The sequence below is a fragment of the Cervus elaphus genome, chromosome 13 (assembly GCF_910594005.1).
Source record: "Cervus elaphus chromosome 13, mCerEla1.1, whole genome shotgun sequence".
Taxonomy (NCBI): domain Eukaryota; kingdom Metazoa; phylum Chordata; class Mammalia; order Artiodactyla; family Cervidae; genus Cervus; species Cervus elaphus.
The window spans coordinates 66,546,001-66,563,276 of NC_057827.1; the positions used below are offsets into that span (position 1 = coordinate 66,546,001).

Genomic DNA, 17,276 nt, shown 5'->3' on the forward strand with positions numbered 1-17,276 from the left:
GTCAACAAACGTGAAAAAAGCTTCAAAATTACGAGGACGTCTCCCGCATGAAGACTTGCCCCTGGGTGCCCTTTAGTGTTGCGTCGCTGGCTGCTTTATCCCGGCTGCGAGGTCAGAACTGTGAGCAGGACATTCAGCTCCATCCTCCTTGAAACGTCAGCCTTCAGTGAGGAAGGCTTTTTTTTTTTTACTGAAGTATAGTTGATTTACAATGTTGTGTTAGTTTCCGTGGCACAGCAAAGTGATTCAGTTATATATATATATGTAGACGATACCCACTCTAACGGCAGAAAATGAAGATGAACTAAAGAGCCTCTAGATGAGAGTGAAAGAGGAAAGTGAAAAAGCTGGCTTGAAACTCAACACTAAAAAAAAAAGTTCGTGGCATCCAGTTCCATCACTTCATGGCAAATAGAAAGAGAAAAAGTGGAAACAGTGACAGATCTTATTTTCTTGGGCTCCAAAATCACTGTGCACGGTGACTGCAGCCATGAAATTAAAAGGTGCTTGTTCCTTGGAAGGAAAGCTAATGTTTTAAAAAGCAGGGACGTCGCTTTGCTGACAAAGGTCCATATAGTCAAAGCTATATGGTTTTTCCAGTAGTTATGTATGGATATGAGAGTTGGACCATAAAGAAAGCTGAGTGCTGAAGAATTGATGCTTGTGAACTGTGGTGCTGGAGGAGACTCTTGAGAGTCCCTTGGAGAGCACGGAGGTCAAACCAGTCAGTCCTAAAGGAAATCAACCCTGAATATTCATTGGAAGGACTGATGCTGAAGCTGAAGCTCCAATACTTTGGCCACCTGATGGGAAGAGCCAACTCATTGGAAAAGACCCTGATGCTGGGAACGACTGAAGGCCAAAGAACAAGGGGGCAGCAGAAGATGAGATAGATAGCATCACTGACTCAATGGACGTTAATTTGAGCAAACTCCAGGAGATAGTGGAGGATAGAGGAGCCTGGCATGCTGCAGTCCATAGGGTCACAAAGGGGCAGACACGACTTAGTGAAGGAACAACAACCACAAATATATAAGTATAATAATATATGTGTTATTTTCCATTATGGTTTATTACAGGATTTATTACTATTGAATGTAATTCCCTGTGCTATACAGTAGGTCCTTGTTGGTTATCCATTCTGTGTTTAATAGTTTGTATCTGCTAATTGCAGACTCCCAGTCTATCCCTCCCCTACCCTGTTCCCCTTGGCAACCACAAGCCTGTTCTCTATGTCTGTGAGTTTGTTTCTTTTTCATGGATAAGTTCAGTTGGCATCATATTTTAGATTCCACGTATAAGTGATATCATTTGTCTTTCTCTGTTTGACTTACTTCATTTAGTATGATCATCTCTGGGTCCATCCCTATTGCTGCAAATGGCATTGTTTCATTCTTCTGTGTGACTGAGTAGTATTCCATTGTGTATACGCACATGCGCGAACACACCTTCTTTATCCATTCACCTGCTGATGGATGTTTAGGTTGCTTCCACGTCTTGGCTGTTGTGAATAGTGCTACTATGAACACGGGGGTACATTATCTTTTTGAATTACACTTTTGTCCAAATATATGCCCAGGAGTGGGACTGCTGGGTCATATAATAGCTCTGTTTTAGTTTTTTAAGGAACCTCCATGCTGTTTTCCATAGCGGCTCCACAGTTTACATTCCTACTGACAGTGTAGGAGGGTTCCCTTTCCTCCATACTAGCGGAGACAGTCTTTTTGGATGACACCTGGAGGTCCTTGTTTGTTGTTTAGTCGCTCAGCCGTGTCCAACTCTCCGTGACCCCAGGGACTGCAGCACGCCGGGCCTCCCTGTCCTCACCATCTTCCACGTTTGCTCAAACCCACGTCCATCGAGTCGGTGATGCCATCCGACCGTCTCATCCTCTGTCAGCCCTTCTCCTCCTGCCCTCAACCTTTCCCAGCATCATGGTATTCTCCAACGAGCCGGCTCTTTGCATCAGGTGGCCAAAGTACTGGAGCTTCAGCTTCAGCATCAGTCCTTCCAGTGAATATTCAGAGTTGAGTACCTTTAGGATTGGCTGGTTGGATCTCCTTGCTGTTCAAGGGACTCTCAAGAGTCTTCTCCAGCACCACAGTTCAAAAGCATCAATTCCTTGGCACTCAGCTTTCTTTATGGTCCAACTCTCACATCCATACACGACTACTGGAAAAGCCATAGCTTTGACTGGATGGGTGTCTGTCAGCAAAGTGATGTCTCTGCTTTTTAATTCACTGTCTAGGTTTGTCACAGCTTTTCTTCCAATGAACAAACATCTTTTAATTTCATGGCTGCAGTCACTGTCCTCACTGACTTTGCAGCCCAAGAAAATGAAGTCTGTCAGAGGTCCTTAAGGCTCAGCTTTGCTTAGCTTTTCCTTGAGCATCACTGATAGTAGGATCTAAATCTTAATCTTAGGCCTGGGTTCAAGTCCTTCATCCACTGGCTGCCCACCCTCTCTGGTGCCCTGATATCCTCACCTGCCAACCCTGGCTCCCACTTCCCCCAGCAGGATTTATTTTCCTTTGTGAAGTAATTTATTATTACACAAGGTAACCTGTGTTTTGGGATATCCAAATATATGAAAAAGAGGAAAGGAAAGCCGTCTAGTCGTGGCAGTCAGAGGACTCGCAGCTGCCTCTTTATTGTGTTTCCATCCAGACTTTGTTTCTAGGGTGTTGTGTAGTGTATAATTTCTGCATAAATCATATTGTTCTTCATACACTTTGTAACCCTCTTTTTCATTTGCTGTGTAAGCATGCCTTTGTCTCAGGAAATATACTTACAACGTTTTCTCAGATGAGGACCATCATTTACCTAAACGAATGCACTTTAATTGGGCATTTGGGAACCAGGAAGACTTTTCTAGTTGTCAGACCCAGCCCAGCATCTAGAACAAGGCCCAGTATACAGTAGGTGCTCGGTTGATTAGTTGTGTCTCTTTGTGGCCCTATGGACTGTAGCTCACCAGGCTCCTCTGCCCATGGAATTTTCCAGGCATGAATACCGGCGGGGAGTGCCATTTCCTTCTCCAGGGGATCTTCTCAACCCAGGGATCAAACCCACATCACTTACGTCTTCTGCATTGGCAGGAGGATTCTTTACCACTAACACCACCTGAGAAGCCCTAGTAGGTACAGTAGGTACCCAATAAGTATTTGTTGAATGTATCTTTTTTACCCTAGTCAATATAACAGGAAGAATTTAGGCTTAAGGAACGTCATGGCCGTAACCAAATTTTAATCCCAGCTCTGCCACTTTTGTTCTGTGGCTGTGAACTAGTTACTTAATCTCACTGAGGTTCCTTTCAGCACCAGTGAAAACTAGCACCTACCTACCTACCGCCCAGGGCTGCTGTGAGGGTTAAACAGGATGGTGTACGTCGGTAGCATCCTTTGCATGGGGCTTGCCAACACTGGGACTCCATAGGTGATAGTCACTACTGTTATTTGCCTTCTCCATTCTAGCATTTGGGCTGATGTTTGCATAGCTTTGCTCACCCCAGTCCTCAGTCCTGAGTGCCTCTCTTCTTCAGGACATTGTAGAATTCTCCAACTCCCATTAGAGACCTCACAGAAATTCTGTCACCTTATTCAGTCACTTTCCCAGCACCGCTTGACTCACTGAGCCCCTGCTATGTGCAGGACACAGCGTGAGGCAAGGCAGGAAGTGGAAAGGAGCAGTCCATGAAGACGCATGCTCACTACAAACACGGGTGACACCCGCGCATGAAAAGGGTCAATGACCTCCATTTCCAAAGGTCGCTCACCCACACCAGGGAGGCAAAGGACAGCCGACTCAATAGAAAAGTAGGTAAAAGGTATGAGCAGAGGCAGTTCACAGAGAAAGAAGTACAAATAGCCGATTAATTAAGGAAAAGGTGTTCAGACTCCGTCTTCATTAAAGTGATGCAAATCTAAGTAAGAAGACAGCAGAAAAATCTTTTTATTGTATTATAAAATCAAAGAGCCCAAAACCGAACAAATGCACAGCTCCGTGAATGACTGCTTCTAACACTTAGTACATGGAGGTTTTCCCTTGTGCTAAGTGATGTATGTGTATGTCGGGAGACCTGGCAGGAAGAGGAGAACTCCAGCCAATTCCGCAAGACCCAACTCAGGATGCCCTTCTCTGGGAAGCCTGCCTGGGCACCCCAATCTGAGTTAGCCGCCCTCCAGACGGCTTTGTTCCTGCCCATTAACTTTATGGACTTCCCTGGTGGCTCAGATGGTGAAGAATCCTCCTACTGTGCAGAAGATGTGGGTTCGATACCTGAGTTAGGAAGATCCCCTGGAGAAGGAAATGGTAACTCACTGCAATATTCTTGCCTGGGAAATCCCATGGATAGAGGAGCCTGGCGGGCCACAGGCCTTGGGGTGGCAAAGAGTCTGACACAACTCAGCGACTAACACACACATTGACTTTGTAACTCCCCATCCCCTGCCAGGGGCAACACCTACACCCTCCCCGCTGCTACACCTTTAAGCTTTGGGAGGGCAGAGCTGGGTCATTTTTTTTCTTCTTTGTATCCGTAGCACTTTGCACAGGTCTGGCACACAGTAAGTGCTCAACAAACATTCACTGAATGAATGAAAAAACGTTACCCATATACTTAATTGTTAAAACTATGATCATTTAAGAACTATGCAAATAGCACCACCTATTGGTGGATGATTTTAACACTACATTTTGGCTTCTGAAACATTAACACTGGAAATGAGGTGACTTAAATGAATCTTTTTTTTTTTTTTTTAATGAAACGATTGTTTCAGTCTTTAAGCCAAGGGGTCATTTACCTTTTAACAAATATTAAAATTCATAAGCACTGATATTCTTTATTTAGTTTCAGTTTTAAGGCTGTTAGGTGAGCAGCTCACCTAACATGTAGGTTATTGTCGGTGAAATTAGAAGGAAGAGGGAAGATATTAATTAATAGCCACATGTTAAGTAATTTGTTACATGTTATATTTGATCCTGCAGATACCCTGTGCCTCACAGTGGTTTTGGTCCTGTTTTATAGATGAATCTAAAGTTTGTGGAGGTGAAGTGATTTGCCCAAATAAAACACGAATCCAGCTGACTTCAAAATCTTTGCTGCTTCTTCCATGTTAAACTGGAAGTATTGGTTGGAGATGTCTATGAAGCAGTAGTTTTTGACTCCAGAAGTGACTTCTAAATATTTTAAATCAGTAGTTCCTGAATGAGCCTACTTGTATTATAGTTAAAAGCTGCTTACTTAGGGCAGTATATAAAAGAATCATCATTTACGTAGCAGAGTATTTTGACTTCCAACAGGGATTATATTCCATCAAGTGAAATCATTTTCAGAAGGAGTCATGGTACGTGTGCTGGGAGGTACCATTTTTATAGATGAGTAAGTTTCAGGGAAAAAAAGTTTGACTTTGGAACAGTGTCCTCCTCGACTAGGACTTCTTAATCATTTTCTGAAGCAAGCATGTCTCCTCAGAAGCATCTGGCCCGTATCAGTGCTCCCAAATCCCCATCTCCCAGAGTGCCCTGTTATACAGGCCACCCATGTGGCAGAGACCTGCTCTCAGGACTTTGGGGTAAATTAGTAACAGATACGAAAATGCTAGGGCTTTCCTGGTGTCTCAGATGGTAAAGAATTCGCCTGCCAATGCAGGAGACCTGGCTTCAGTCCCTGAGTCGGGAAGATCCCCTGGAGAAGGAAATGGCAACCCACTCCAGTATACTTGCCTGGAGAATTCCATGGACAGAAGAGCCTGGCGGGCAACAGTCCATGGGGTCGCAAAGAGCTGGACACAACTGAGTGACTAACGCTTTCACAAACATGCAAAGTGCAGATCCCACCACAGGGCAAGAGTTTGGGGAATATGCATTGCATCCGAGTCTGAACGAATTCTTGGCTGGACTCTCCTCCCCCAACACACACCCAGCCCGCGGTGCGGCATCTGAGTTATAGCAGATGAAGGGGGAAACAGCCGCTTGTGACAGCCCCCGGTGCCCAAAGTCCTCACTGAACATTTCCGGGTATTTGATGCCACATGACTTGGTCCTGGGCGGTTATAGCCGCTTCGTGGGTGTGAACTCACAGCTTCCAGTGGGAGCTTTTCCTTGTACCCACTGCCTGGTCGCCTCTCGCTGCCTCCAGATCCAGCTACTGGTCTGGGGAAGGCTCCAGGCGACCTCACCTCCCCCCTGACCCCCAGGTATACTGCTTATACTTATAGGAGTCCTTCGGAGAGTCTCCTGAACCGTCCCGCCCTAGGGAGAGTACAGCCAAGCTTTTTCAGCAGATCGCCTTCCTGCCAAAAAAAACAACCGCACCGGATGGCACCGGTGTTCATTTAGGAGCCATTGGCCCCGGCCGCCTAACGCCGGACCAGCCAAGAGATGAGGGTCTGCCTGCCAGGATGGAGATCCTTCCTCTCCTCTGGGCTCACTTCCGTCCTGCACCTCCGTCAGTGCTGACTCCGGACTTGGATGGGGAGGAAGGGAGCCTCACTCTGCTCCCAGAGTTTATCCACCCTCCATCCCACCAGCCCCACGCCACCCCTGGGGACCAGGCCCTGGTCGCGGAGGCGGTGTGAGGTCACCCACTTCAGTTTTCCCTGGAGCTCACAGTGAGGAGTGGATGACCAGGGACAGACTACACAACACCTCGAGAGGTGGTCGTCTCTTGGTCCAAGTGGGTTCACAGCCCGGGCGTGTTTCCAGCGTGCTGGGTCTGAAGCGCTATTTGAGGAGCTCACTCTCAGCTCTCCTGATGCTGAGTTGAGGATCGGACAGGTGATGGGCGCCCGACTCCCGTGAGCTGATGTTGACTGGGGCAACAGCGTCTTTAACTTCGGATCACCATCATCATGTGTTCTGTGGGTTTTCCCTTCTGTCTGCGATTGGGGAGATTCATTGTCCTTTTATAGCTTTGTATTTATTAGACAGGCACTCGTGACTGGAATAGGCCCTTTCTCTGGCCTCTTGCCTTTCAGGAGTGTGGTGCATTGGCAGGCATCATGGATTCTAAAGTAAATATATTAATAGTATATTTTTCTATAGAAACTTAACTTTCTAAAATAGTGAAACATAGCAGCAATATGTTTCCTAAATATAGCTTGTGTCAGTCATTCAGTCGTGTCCGACTCTTTGTGATCCCGTGGACTGACTGTAGCCCACCAGGCTCCTCTGTCCATGGAATTCTCCAGGCAAGAATACTGGAGGGGGTTGCCATGTCCTCCTCCAGGAGATCTTCCTAGGGATCCAATCAGGGTCTCTTGCATTGCAGGCAGATTCTTTACCATCTGAGCCACCAGGGAAGCCTGGTACCCAAAGGGTAGCCCATAGTTTAGTGCAGGATTTGAAGAACTCTGAGCACTTCAGTACCTGATGCTTCTCAGTGACCTTCAGCTGATAACACTCAGGCTGCCTTTTTCTGATCTTTTAACAGAGATCTTTTATCCGTCTTCTTACGGCGCTTCAGCATCAGAATTCCACTAACCTCCCTACATTTGGAGTTCACATTCCCCTATGAATGTTCTCTAAGAGAAACATAATCCGTAATTGCTCTTTTCTATCTCTTGGGAAGATTCTGGGTTGCTTATATCTGTCTCACGGACTTGGCATCTTTCTACTTCTGTGATCAAAGTCATGATGGAAAAAAAAAATAGCTTTCCTGTCTTCTAATTCCCTGCCTAGCTTCCCTAACTAGCGGATGTGCTTTGTAGTGATCTGTTTTAGCTTTTCCTCTATGTCCTTGCCCTGCCGTCAGTCTGATAAGATATAAGATTTGGAGTTAAGACTTGTTCTTCCACTTAAAAAAATCACAAGAGTGTCACTTCCCCCAATAACGAGAACAAGCCAGGTAAGTCCACCATGGAGCCAAGGTCACCAAGTGATGCGATGAACTCCAACCCCAAAAGTGACAGGCCCCTCTTAGGAGGGACTGTGACCACTGCTGAAATCTTTGCAGAGCTGAAGGAAGAGAAGGAATGGGAGGAAGAGGAGGAAAGGAGCTGAATGCTTCTAGAATCCTGCGAGGCCGGGTGTGGACCGGCATGGGTGGACTCTCGGGAGCCCCAGGCTCGAGGTGAACCTTCATGCACGCGTGTACACACACACACACACACACACACACACACACACACACACACACACACACACACACACACACACACACACACACACACACACACATGTTCTTCCCACAAAGCCAGGGAATGGGAGTGGACTCTCGGGAGCCCCAGGCTCGAGGTGAACCTTCATGCACGCGTGTACACACACACACACACACACACACACACACACACACACACACACACACACACACACACACACACACACACACACACACACACACACATGTTCTTCCCACAAAGCCAGGGAATGGGAGTGGACTCTCGGGAGCCCCAGGCTCGAGGTGAACCTTCATGCACGCGTACACACACACACACACACAGCCCCAGGCTCGAGGTGAACCTTCATGCACGCGCACACACACACACACACACACACACACACACACACACACGAGCCCCAGGCTCGAGGTGAACCTTCATGCACGCGTACACACACACACACACACACACACACACACACACACACACACACACGTTCTTCCCACAAAGCCAGGGAACTCGAGGTGAACCTTCATGCACGCGTACACACACACACACACACACACACACACACACACACACACACACACACACACACACACACACACACACACACACACACACACACGTTCTTCCCACAAAGCCAGGGAATGGGAGTGGACTCTCGGGAGCCCCAGGCTCGAGGTGAACCTTCATGCACGCGTACACACACACACACACACACACACACACACACACACACGTTCTTCCCACAAAGCCAGGCACGCGTACACACACACACACACACACACACACACACACACACACACACACGTTCTTCCCACAAAGCCAGGCACGCGTACACACACACACACACACACACACACACACACACACACACACACACACACACACACACACACACACACACACACACACACGTTCTTCCCACAAAGCCAGGGAATGGGAGAGTCCTGAAGCCACCCTCTCAGAGCCCAGGCGCGGTAGTTGCTGAAGGGTGCTCCACACTGGGCCTTTCATGGGAACCAGGTGCTATTCAGCTGCCCTGGAGGAGGGACGGGGACCCTGAGAGGGGCCCTGGTGGGGCGGGGCGGGGTTTGGTGAAGGCTGAGCACCAGCTGGGAGGACGGCGGGGAGCGTCATTCATCCGGCAGCACTGGCTACTTCGGGGAGTGGGGTGGGGCAGCGGGGGCCAAGGCCGCTGAGGCATGCCCCCGCCCCCCCCGCCCAGTAGCCCACCCAGCCAGACGCAGATCCGCAGGGCCAGCCAGGGTCAGAGGCAGGGAGGGGTCCAGACCCTACCAGCTTCCAGTCAGCAGCTGAAGACTGTTACAGGCCCAGGGTCACAGCTGTGAACAGCGATCCCTGCCCTTCTGGGCTTCCCTCCTGATGGGGAGAGACACAATAATGAAGATGCCCCAGAGGAGGGCATGGCAACCCACTCCAGTGTTCTTGCCTGGCGGATTCTCCAACTGAACTACGAGGGAATCCCAAAATCATTGGGGTGGGTTTCATTTATTTACTGTGTCTTGTTCTGTGTTAGAGTGGGAGGTATTCTGGGAAGCCGGGGGCAGGAGCAGGCGGTGGGTACCGTGGAAGATGGCGTGGACATTGGAGTCTTGCAGACTGGGGTTCAAGGGCTGGCTCTGTGTTTGAACAGGATTCACTTCCTGCCGTCCTTGGGGGTCCCCTCCCCTGTGTGGCGCGAGGTGGCAGTCTTCCCACGGGCAGCTGTCCGGTTGTCATGGGGAGGACCGTGCCTTCCTACACTTGGGGGGGGCACTCCCCGGGCAGACTGTCTTGTGGGAAGCTCGCCCCCAGGGGTGACCTCAGCCCATCCATGGTGTGCCCTTGAACTTGGTGGGTTTCTCAGGTGCAGACATGGGGTCTCAGCCTGATTGAGACAGTGGGGTTCCCCCATGTCCCAGGATGTGGCCACACCCCAATAGTCCTTATTCTTCCCTCCTTTCCCCTGCCCCCTCATCTTCCCCCTAGGAGCCATCCCTCCTGGGAATTGTTCAGTCACCCAGTCGTGTCTGACTCTTTGCAGACCCCATGGACTGCAGCACACCAGACCTCCCTGTCCCTCACCATCTCCCGGAGTTTCCCCAAGTCTATGTCCATTGCATCGGTGGTGCCATCCAGCCGTCTCATCCTCTGATGCCCTCTTCTCCTTCTGCCCTCAATCTTTGCCAGCATCAGGGACTTTTCCAATGAGGTGGCTGTTTGCATCAGATGAGCAAAATACTGGAGCTTCAGATTCAGCATCAGTTCTTCCAGCGAGTATTCAGGGTTGATTTCCCTTAAGATTGACTGGTTTGATCTCCTCCTTTCCAAGGGACTTTCAAGAGTCTTCTCCAGCACCACAGTTCAAAAGCATCAATTCTTTGGCACTAAGCCTACTTTACGGTCCAGCTCTCACAACCGTACATCACCACTGGGAAGACCGTACCCTTGACTATAAGGACCTTTGTCAGCAGAGTAGGATCTCTGCTTTTCAGCACACTGTCTAGGTTTGTCATAGCTTTCTGCCAAGAAGCGGTTGTCCTCTGATTTCATGGCCACGGTCACCATCCGCAGTGATTTTTGAGCCCAAGAAGAGGAAATTTGTCACTACTTCCACCTTTTCTCCTTCTGTTTGTCATAAAGTAATGGGGCCTGGTGGCATGATCTTAGGTTTTTAATACTTAGTTTTAAGCCAGCTCTTTCACTCTTCTCCTTCACCCTCATCAAGAGGTTCTTTAGTTCCTCCCCTCTCGGGAGCCAGGTGCTAAAGTTCTCTTGCCAAAGCCCCTGCGACAGGAGTTTGCTAGTTTTAAGTCAGTTCTTCAAATACTCTGCCAGAAGCACGTGGGGAAGAGAAACAAACCTTGCTACGCATTTAGGCAGGGCTGTTCCCGTCTTGATTAACCACGCGTTTTCCTTCTCCAAACCTCTCTTTGATCTCATAAAAAGCACAGCTTTGGTGATAAAGTTGGGATTGTCATCTCTGGCGCTTGGTTTTAGGCATTTCTGTTTACACTGTTTCTCTTTGCAGTTTCATGGCTTTGCGTTTCTTTCTAACATGTGTTCTTCACTCAGCATCTGTGTGACAAACTCGTGCGGCCATTGGTGAGGGGTCTTCCGTGACCGAGACCAACCACCAGCCCCTGCTTCCCTTTGGGAACTGTTTTGGGGGACTTCCTGGTGGCCTGGTGGCTCAAACTTCGCCTTCCAGTGCAGGGGATGTGGGTTCGACCCCTGGTGAGGGAGCTAGGATCCCACATGCCTCCTGGCCAGGAAACCAAAGGATAAAACAGAAGTAATGTTGTAACAAATTCAATAAAGGCTTTAAAAATGGTCCATATCGAAAGCTGATTTGCATTGTTGTATGGCAGAAACCAACACAATGTTGTAAAAGCAGTTTTCCTCCAATTAAAACATAAATTTAGAAAGAAATAAAATAAAATAAATTTTGGTTTTGTCTCCACAGCAAACCCAAGGAGCCAGTCTTCAGCGCAGGTAAGGCTGGTTGAATGTCAGTGCGGACGCCCCTTAGCGCGGTACGTGAGGGGCAGTAAGAAGTGGTGGTTCAGGGGCAGCTGGGATGGGCAGAACACGGGGGTCCGTGTGGCGGAGCTGGGGGCTGAGTGTACCTGGGGGTCTGGCGACTCACGTCACTCAGAGACCACCCAGAAGAGGGTCGTAAAAGCTAAACCCTTTATTTGCCCCCATTTAAAATGGATTCAAGATACATCCATAAGGAGCAAGCGACATGCCATTACAAGAAATTTCTCGGTTAAAAACACCCTGTTGCCTTTCTTGCCCCTTCCTTACTAATGGGGGCTCTCCCATCACCAGCATTTGGGTTTCTCTTGAAAGGGAAAGTCTCTGATGCATCCAGTTACAACTTTATCTAAAAGCGACTTCTTTTTCTGCCTGTGATTTCCTAAACTGCCAACTAATAGTCCATATATATCTTTTCCATGTATCTTTTCTAACACATGTTATAGTAAGGGAGCTGCTATTTTTAGAATAGTAACCTTATTTGAAAGCATATTTAAAAATGCAAAATCTTTGACAAGATTTTGTGCAGTGGGCTAAATAAATTCATTTAATTTTCCAAGTTTTTTTTTCCCCCTTAAGCATCGAAACACGAAAGTCAGACTTTCCTATTTATGCACATGTGCTTCAGTATTCATTTCATTTTCAGGAAGCATGAAATTACTCACTGAAAATGTACTCGCCCTCAGCCTGCAGAGTAGGTCTGGTGTGCACTTGTCAGAACCCCTGAAACGTGTCCAGGTTTTGCGAGCGGTGGGGCCGGGGGAGCCTCTGGGCCGGGGGGCTCGAGAGCGCCCCCTGCAGGCAGGCCAGTCCCTCTCGCAGCGCCCCCTCATCTCTTTACCCAGCACTTCTGTCTCTGTCTCCGAAATCCCAAGGGAAACGCCGAGTGACACATTGCAAAGGTAGGCGGCATTGCTGACACCTCATAGCTCTCTGAGCAAAGCTGCGCCCCAGGCTGCAGAAACGCTTTTCATACAGGCCACCCGCCACCTCCTTGTATGAAAATGCTTTGTGATGCAAGCCACATGGGTTTATTGGACATTCAAAGCAGTCCTGAGCATTTGCTTGGGCGGGTCTTACTGAGGAGCTGAAAACTGGACCTTCGGTGACGATTGGCTGATGACAAGAACTCTTTTTAAATCTGTATGAATGTTAAGAGAGCTATAGGGCGAACCCTGGATGCCCCGTTTTTTGGAACCTGCACCGCTGCTGGCCGCTCCCTGTGGCCCCCCTGGGTTTGGGGGCTGTGTGCTGTTATCCTAACATGCCTGAAAAAAAGAGCAAGCAAGCAAACATTGCTTTCCCTCGCTGCGTTTTTGTTTTTTTTTTTTTAGATGTAGAATATCTGACTTAGATGTCCAAAACAGTGCCAAGGCTACCTCCAGAGCTTTTCTGCTCGGTCCAGTGACGTAGATATGCCCAATGAGTAAACCTGTCATAAGGACTTTTCCAGCACGTGACGATATACTCAAGTAGATATTCCATCTACATGGATTCCATACCCCCGTATGAGGATTTTGGTGTGTGCTGCGGGGTGACATTATATTCCGTTTATTCTGAATCTGCATTCCATGATTCCCCTCTTACAAAAGAACTCATGGAATCACTTGTCAGTTAAGCCATCACACCCGCCCCTCTTTGTCCCCCTTCCATTGATGTACTGAGTGCTTTTAGGGTCTTCAGTTGTGATGGCCACACCGTCTGAGGCACTGAGATTTGGTTGAGGGGTGAAGGAAGGGAAGGGGGTGGGTGAGGCGAGCATGGGCAGATGCACAGAACGGGTGGGTGCGTAGTTGGCAGAGAGAGAGAGAGAAGGACCCCTGGGTGGGGGGCAGTTGTGGCCAGTGACATCATATACGGAAGAGGGGGCAGGGCAGTTAGAGCGTGGGGTCCAGCAGGTAGGAGAGCAGGAGAAGGGTCCTGAATCCAGGTGGGCCTCCATGGGTTTGGTAGCCAAGATGACCAGGGTAGGGGGCGGAGGCCGTCCGAAAGCCTGCAGCCCTGGGGGCCTCAGATGGGCTCCTCCCAGGGGAGCTGGGGAGGATGGAGCCTCGTGGAGCACTCTCACAGGAGCACCACGGAACACAGCAGCTGGCACCCTGTGCAGGAGTGAACACGTGTTGGTTTTTACTTAATAGTCCGATTTAATACGCAGAGTGAAGAGTGTCACATGCATGCATTTAAGACCTGAGTTGCACGCACACCATAAAAGTGCAATGGCCTCTCCATTTTTAGGCAATATCGCATGTGGCTTTGTCTGAAAATCCTCAGGAATGAGGCTTATGAAACTAATTTGTGAATGTGGTACTTACAACATTATAATTATTTTATGACTTCCTTACCAGTTTCCTCTCTGGGCATGATTTTTCTGTTGAGTTATGGTATAGCCCCAACTGCCCAATTTAAATGCCATTAAGGGGCCCAGTGCTTTGATCTGCAGTGAAGCATCAGAATGCAGGGAGTTCTGAATCCGAACAGAATTCATCAAGAGCTCACAAGATGGTCTTATTATAATATCTCGAAAACTGTAGACAGAAAACCCTATATTGCTTGGTTTTGTTTAAATCCAGGAGTGGCCCCTTGTCATTGTATTATTGGGTTTTACTTTCATCCCTACAGTTTATTAAAGTATCAGAAGTTATTTTGTTATAAAAATGTTTGTTCTAGAAAGGTTTATTCCCCAGCTTCTGTCTCTAATGGGTCTTTTGTTCTTTTCTTTTCTGTTTCTAGCTTTTCTTTGAGCATTTTCCTTTTTGCATGCATCCCAGCATGTACTTCTGCCGGTTTTGTGTCCTTTACACTTGAATTATCCAATGTGAAAGATACATAAAGACACATTTTTACATTGCACTATAACAAACCAATTTAAATATTGAAAGATATTTTATGAATTTTGATACTACAATTGTATATCCATTGAACTCAATAAAAAAAATTTAAGTGGATTTCTTGTGTTAGTTGTAATTTTTTGGGGTGGCATTTTTCCCCCTCCTGATGATAAAGAAAATATAAGAACTAAAATTTCATGGAAAATAATTGTTGGAATCTAATTCTTTTCTGCCTTTTGTAATTTCTTACATTACTTAAGTAAGCAGAATGTCAAAGGCAAAGAAGGTGAAAATTTTTGTTTCAAACTATTTGTGTTTTAGTTAGTTTTCCCTAGGATTTTAATCAGAAATGACATAAATGGCAAAGTTTCTACTTTTGCATTGAAAGGATAGAGAAAATATAACTATTTTTTTCAGGTACCCTGGGCACCAAGGTGTCTTACTGACCTCTTTGTTCTCTTCACAGAAGAAGGATATGTAAAAATGTTTCTTCGTGGACGCCCTGTTACCATGTACATGCCCAAAGATCAAGTGGATTCTTACAATTTGGAAGCAAAAGTAGAACTGCCAACCAAGAGACTGAAGCTGGAATGGGTGTATCCTTTATTCATTAAGTCTGACCTGAAGTCGTCAGTTGATGAGTGCTTTTTTTTCAGTTGTAGAAACCCATAAAACCAAACCGTGATGGCAATAAGTTTTTAAACCCAAAGAAAGAAAGAGGGATTGCCTGGAAGGAAGGACTAGCATTTCCCCTCAACCAAGTAGGGCTTTGGCCAACCTTGGGAATCTAACTTAACAACCTTGGGAATCTAAGTTAACAGTGACTAGGGACTTCCCTGGTGGTCCAGTGGTTAAGACTTCGCCTTCCAATGCAGGGGGTGTGGGTTCCACCCGGGATTGAGGAACTAAGATCCCACATGCCACAGGGTGGGATCTTAACGTTGTAAATCAACTATACAGCAATTTAAAAAAGAAAAAAAAAAAACTTAAAAAACAGTGACTAATTGAACATGAGTATGGACTCAGTACTAAATGAATACAATACAGTCTATGGCTTAAGTTAAATGGACACGTAGCATCAATATAATACCACTGGAAAAAAAAGAAAAAGCTCTCATAAAATCTAGGCCACAGAAATCTGAGTCAGCCATATGACTAGCATTCTTGAAACAAAGCTGCTAGAATCTTCATAATATGAGGCTTGGGAAAGTTGAATGAACTACCAAGGAGGGAATAAAAGAAAGACAAGAAATAGAGCCTGTGAAAGAGGGTGAAGTGTTGTTTTTTGGGGTTTCTTTATTTTACTATTTTGTTTTACTTTAGAAGCCCACAGCGGCCACCTTCCAGTCCATGCAGACTTTTAAAACAAAGAGCAAAAATCCTTTCTTCACCCTCAAACAAATATTTCTTGAATACCAGTTTAATGCCAAACCCTGACAACAAATTATGTGAAGTTGGTTTAAACTGAAGCTATTGTCATTTCAGTTAGAAGAATTACTATCTGAAATTATAAAGTCATATTCCTTGGAATTTTTTTAGTATTATTTCTGTACCTAAATTTCTCAAAACATTTTTTTATTTTTTCGGATTCAGATGTCGTAAGTGTTCACCTGCACCTATTTTGCCGTCTGTGTTGGCACATAAAAAGTGATCCCATTCTTCTTTAAGTCAGTAATTGTTTGAATTGGTTAAATCAAATCTGAAACACATTATTCAAGACATAGTTGTTCAACTTACTCCTAACTCATATTTTAAAAGGTGTGAAACAGTGGAGTTTGCAGCAAATAAATGGTTGTTTTTCACATCCAAGTTCAAGTGATGTTTTGCTCTGAAATAGTTTTCAAACTTTGGAAGCATATATGCTAAAATCTGAACAGGTTATTATTCCTGAGGAGCTGTGGATGGTTAGGACAAGGAGGACCTAAATTTGTTACCTTTTATTGATTAATATATAGATACATGAGCTTCCCTGGTTGGTCAGATGGTAAAGAATCTGCCAGCAATGCAGAAGACCTGGGTTCCATCCCTCAGTCAGGAAGATCCCCTGGAGAAGGGAATGGCAACTCACTCCAATATTCTTTGCCAGAGAATTCCATGGACAGAGGAGCCTGGCAGGCTGCAGTCCATGGGGCTGCAGAGTCGGACATAAGTGAGCGACTAATATTTTCACTTTCCATGGCAGTGAGAGCCCAGAGAGCTAACCACTAGACAACCAGGTAACTTCCAAATATACGTGTATATTGTTCACACCTTCTACAGGTTTTTTTATAATGTAAAAAAAAAATGTTTTAAATACGTAGCTGCCAGGTTACAATAAGCAGTAAATTCATAATTGGTTTATAACTGAGACATGAAAGTCATTTACCAGTGTCTTAAAATTTTCTTTTTAAATACTTTATAAGGAATGTCAAAACTCAACTTTTTTTTCCTTAGAATAGGGTTTATAACCTCATATTGCTTAATATTTGAAACAATATAGCCACTTAACATCGTCAGAGGGTTGTCCAGGTGGTGCTAGTGGTAAAGAATCCACCTGCCAATGCAGGAGACGCTGGAGACTTGGGTTTGATCTCTGGGTCGGGAAGATCCCCTAGAGTAGGAAATGGCAACCCTCTCTGGTATTATTGCTGGAAAATTCCATGGGCAGAGAAGCCTGGTGGGCTGCGGTCCCTGTGGTTGCAAAGATCGGACATGACTGAGCACGCCTGCACGCACACAGCACTGCCAGATGTATTTTGTTTTCCAAACAAGCTCCAGAAGCCACCGACCACAACAGGATTCAGCTCACCTTCCAGCCATGATT

At 46.5% G+C, this 17,276-nt stretch overlaps 1 protein-coding gene across 5 annotated transcripts in view; it reads left to right on the forward strand.

The window, feature by feature from the left end:
• Positions 1–17,276, forward strand: part of EML1 (EMAP like 1) — a 196,883-nt gene that overhangs the window by 150,814 nt on the left and 28,793 nt on the right. For 3 of the 5 annotated variants that reach the window (XM_043921463.1, XM_043921461.1, XM_043921462.1), the window contains exons 5-7: positions 11,572–11,600; positions 12,491–12,547; positions 14,940–15,069. In XM_043921463.1, the coding sequence (XP_043777398.1) occupies positions 11,572–11,600; positions 12,491–12,547; positions 14,940–15,069 (216 nt within the window). The remainder of the gene's footprint in view (positions 1–11,571; positions 11,601–12,490; positions 12,548–14,939; positions 15,070–17,276) is intronic. The other 2 variants (XM_043921464.1, XM_043921465.1) reach the window with 1 other exon arrangement.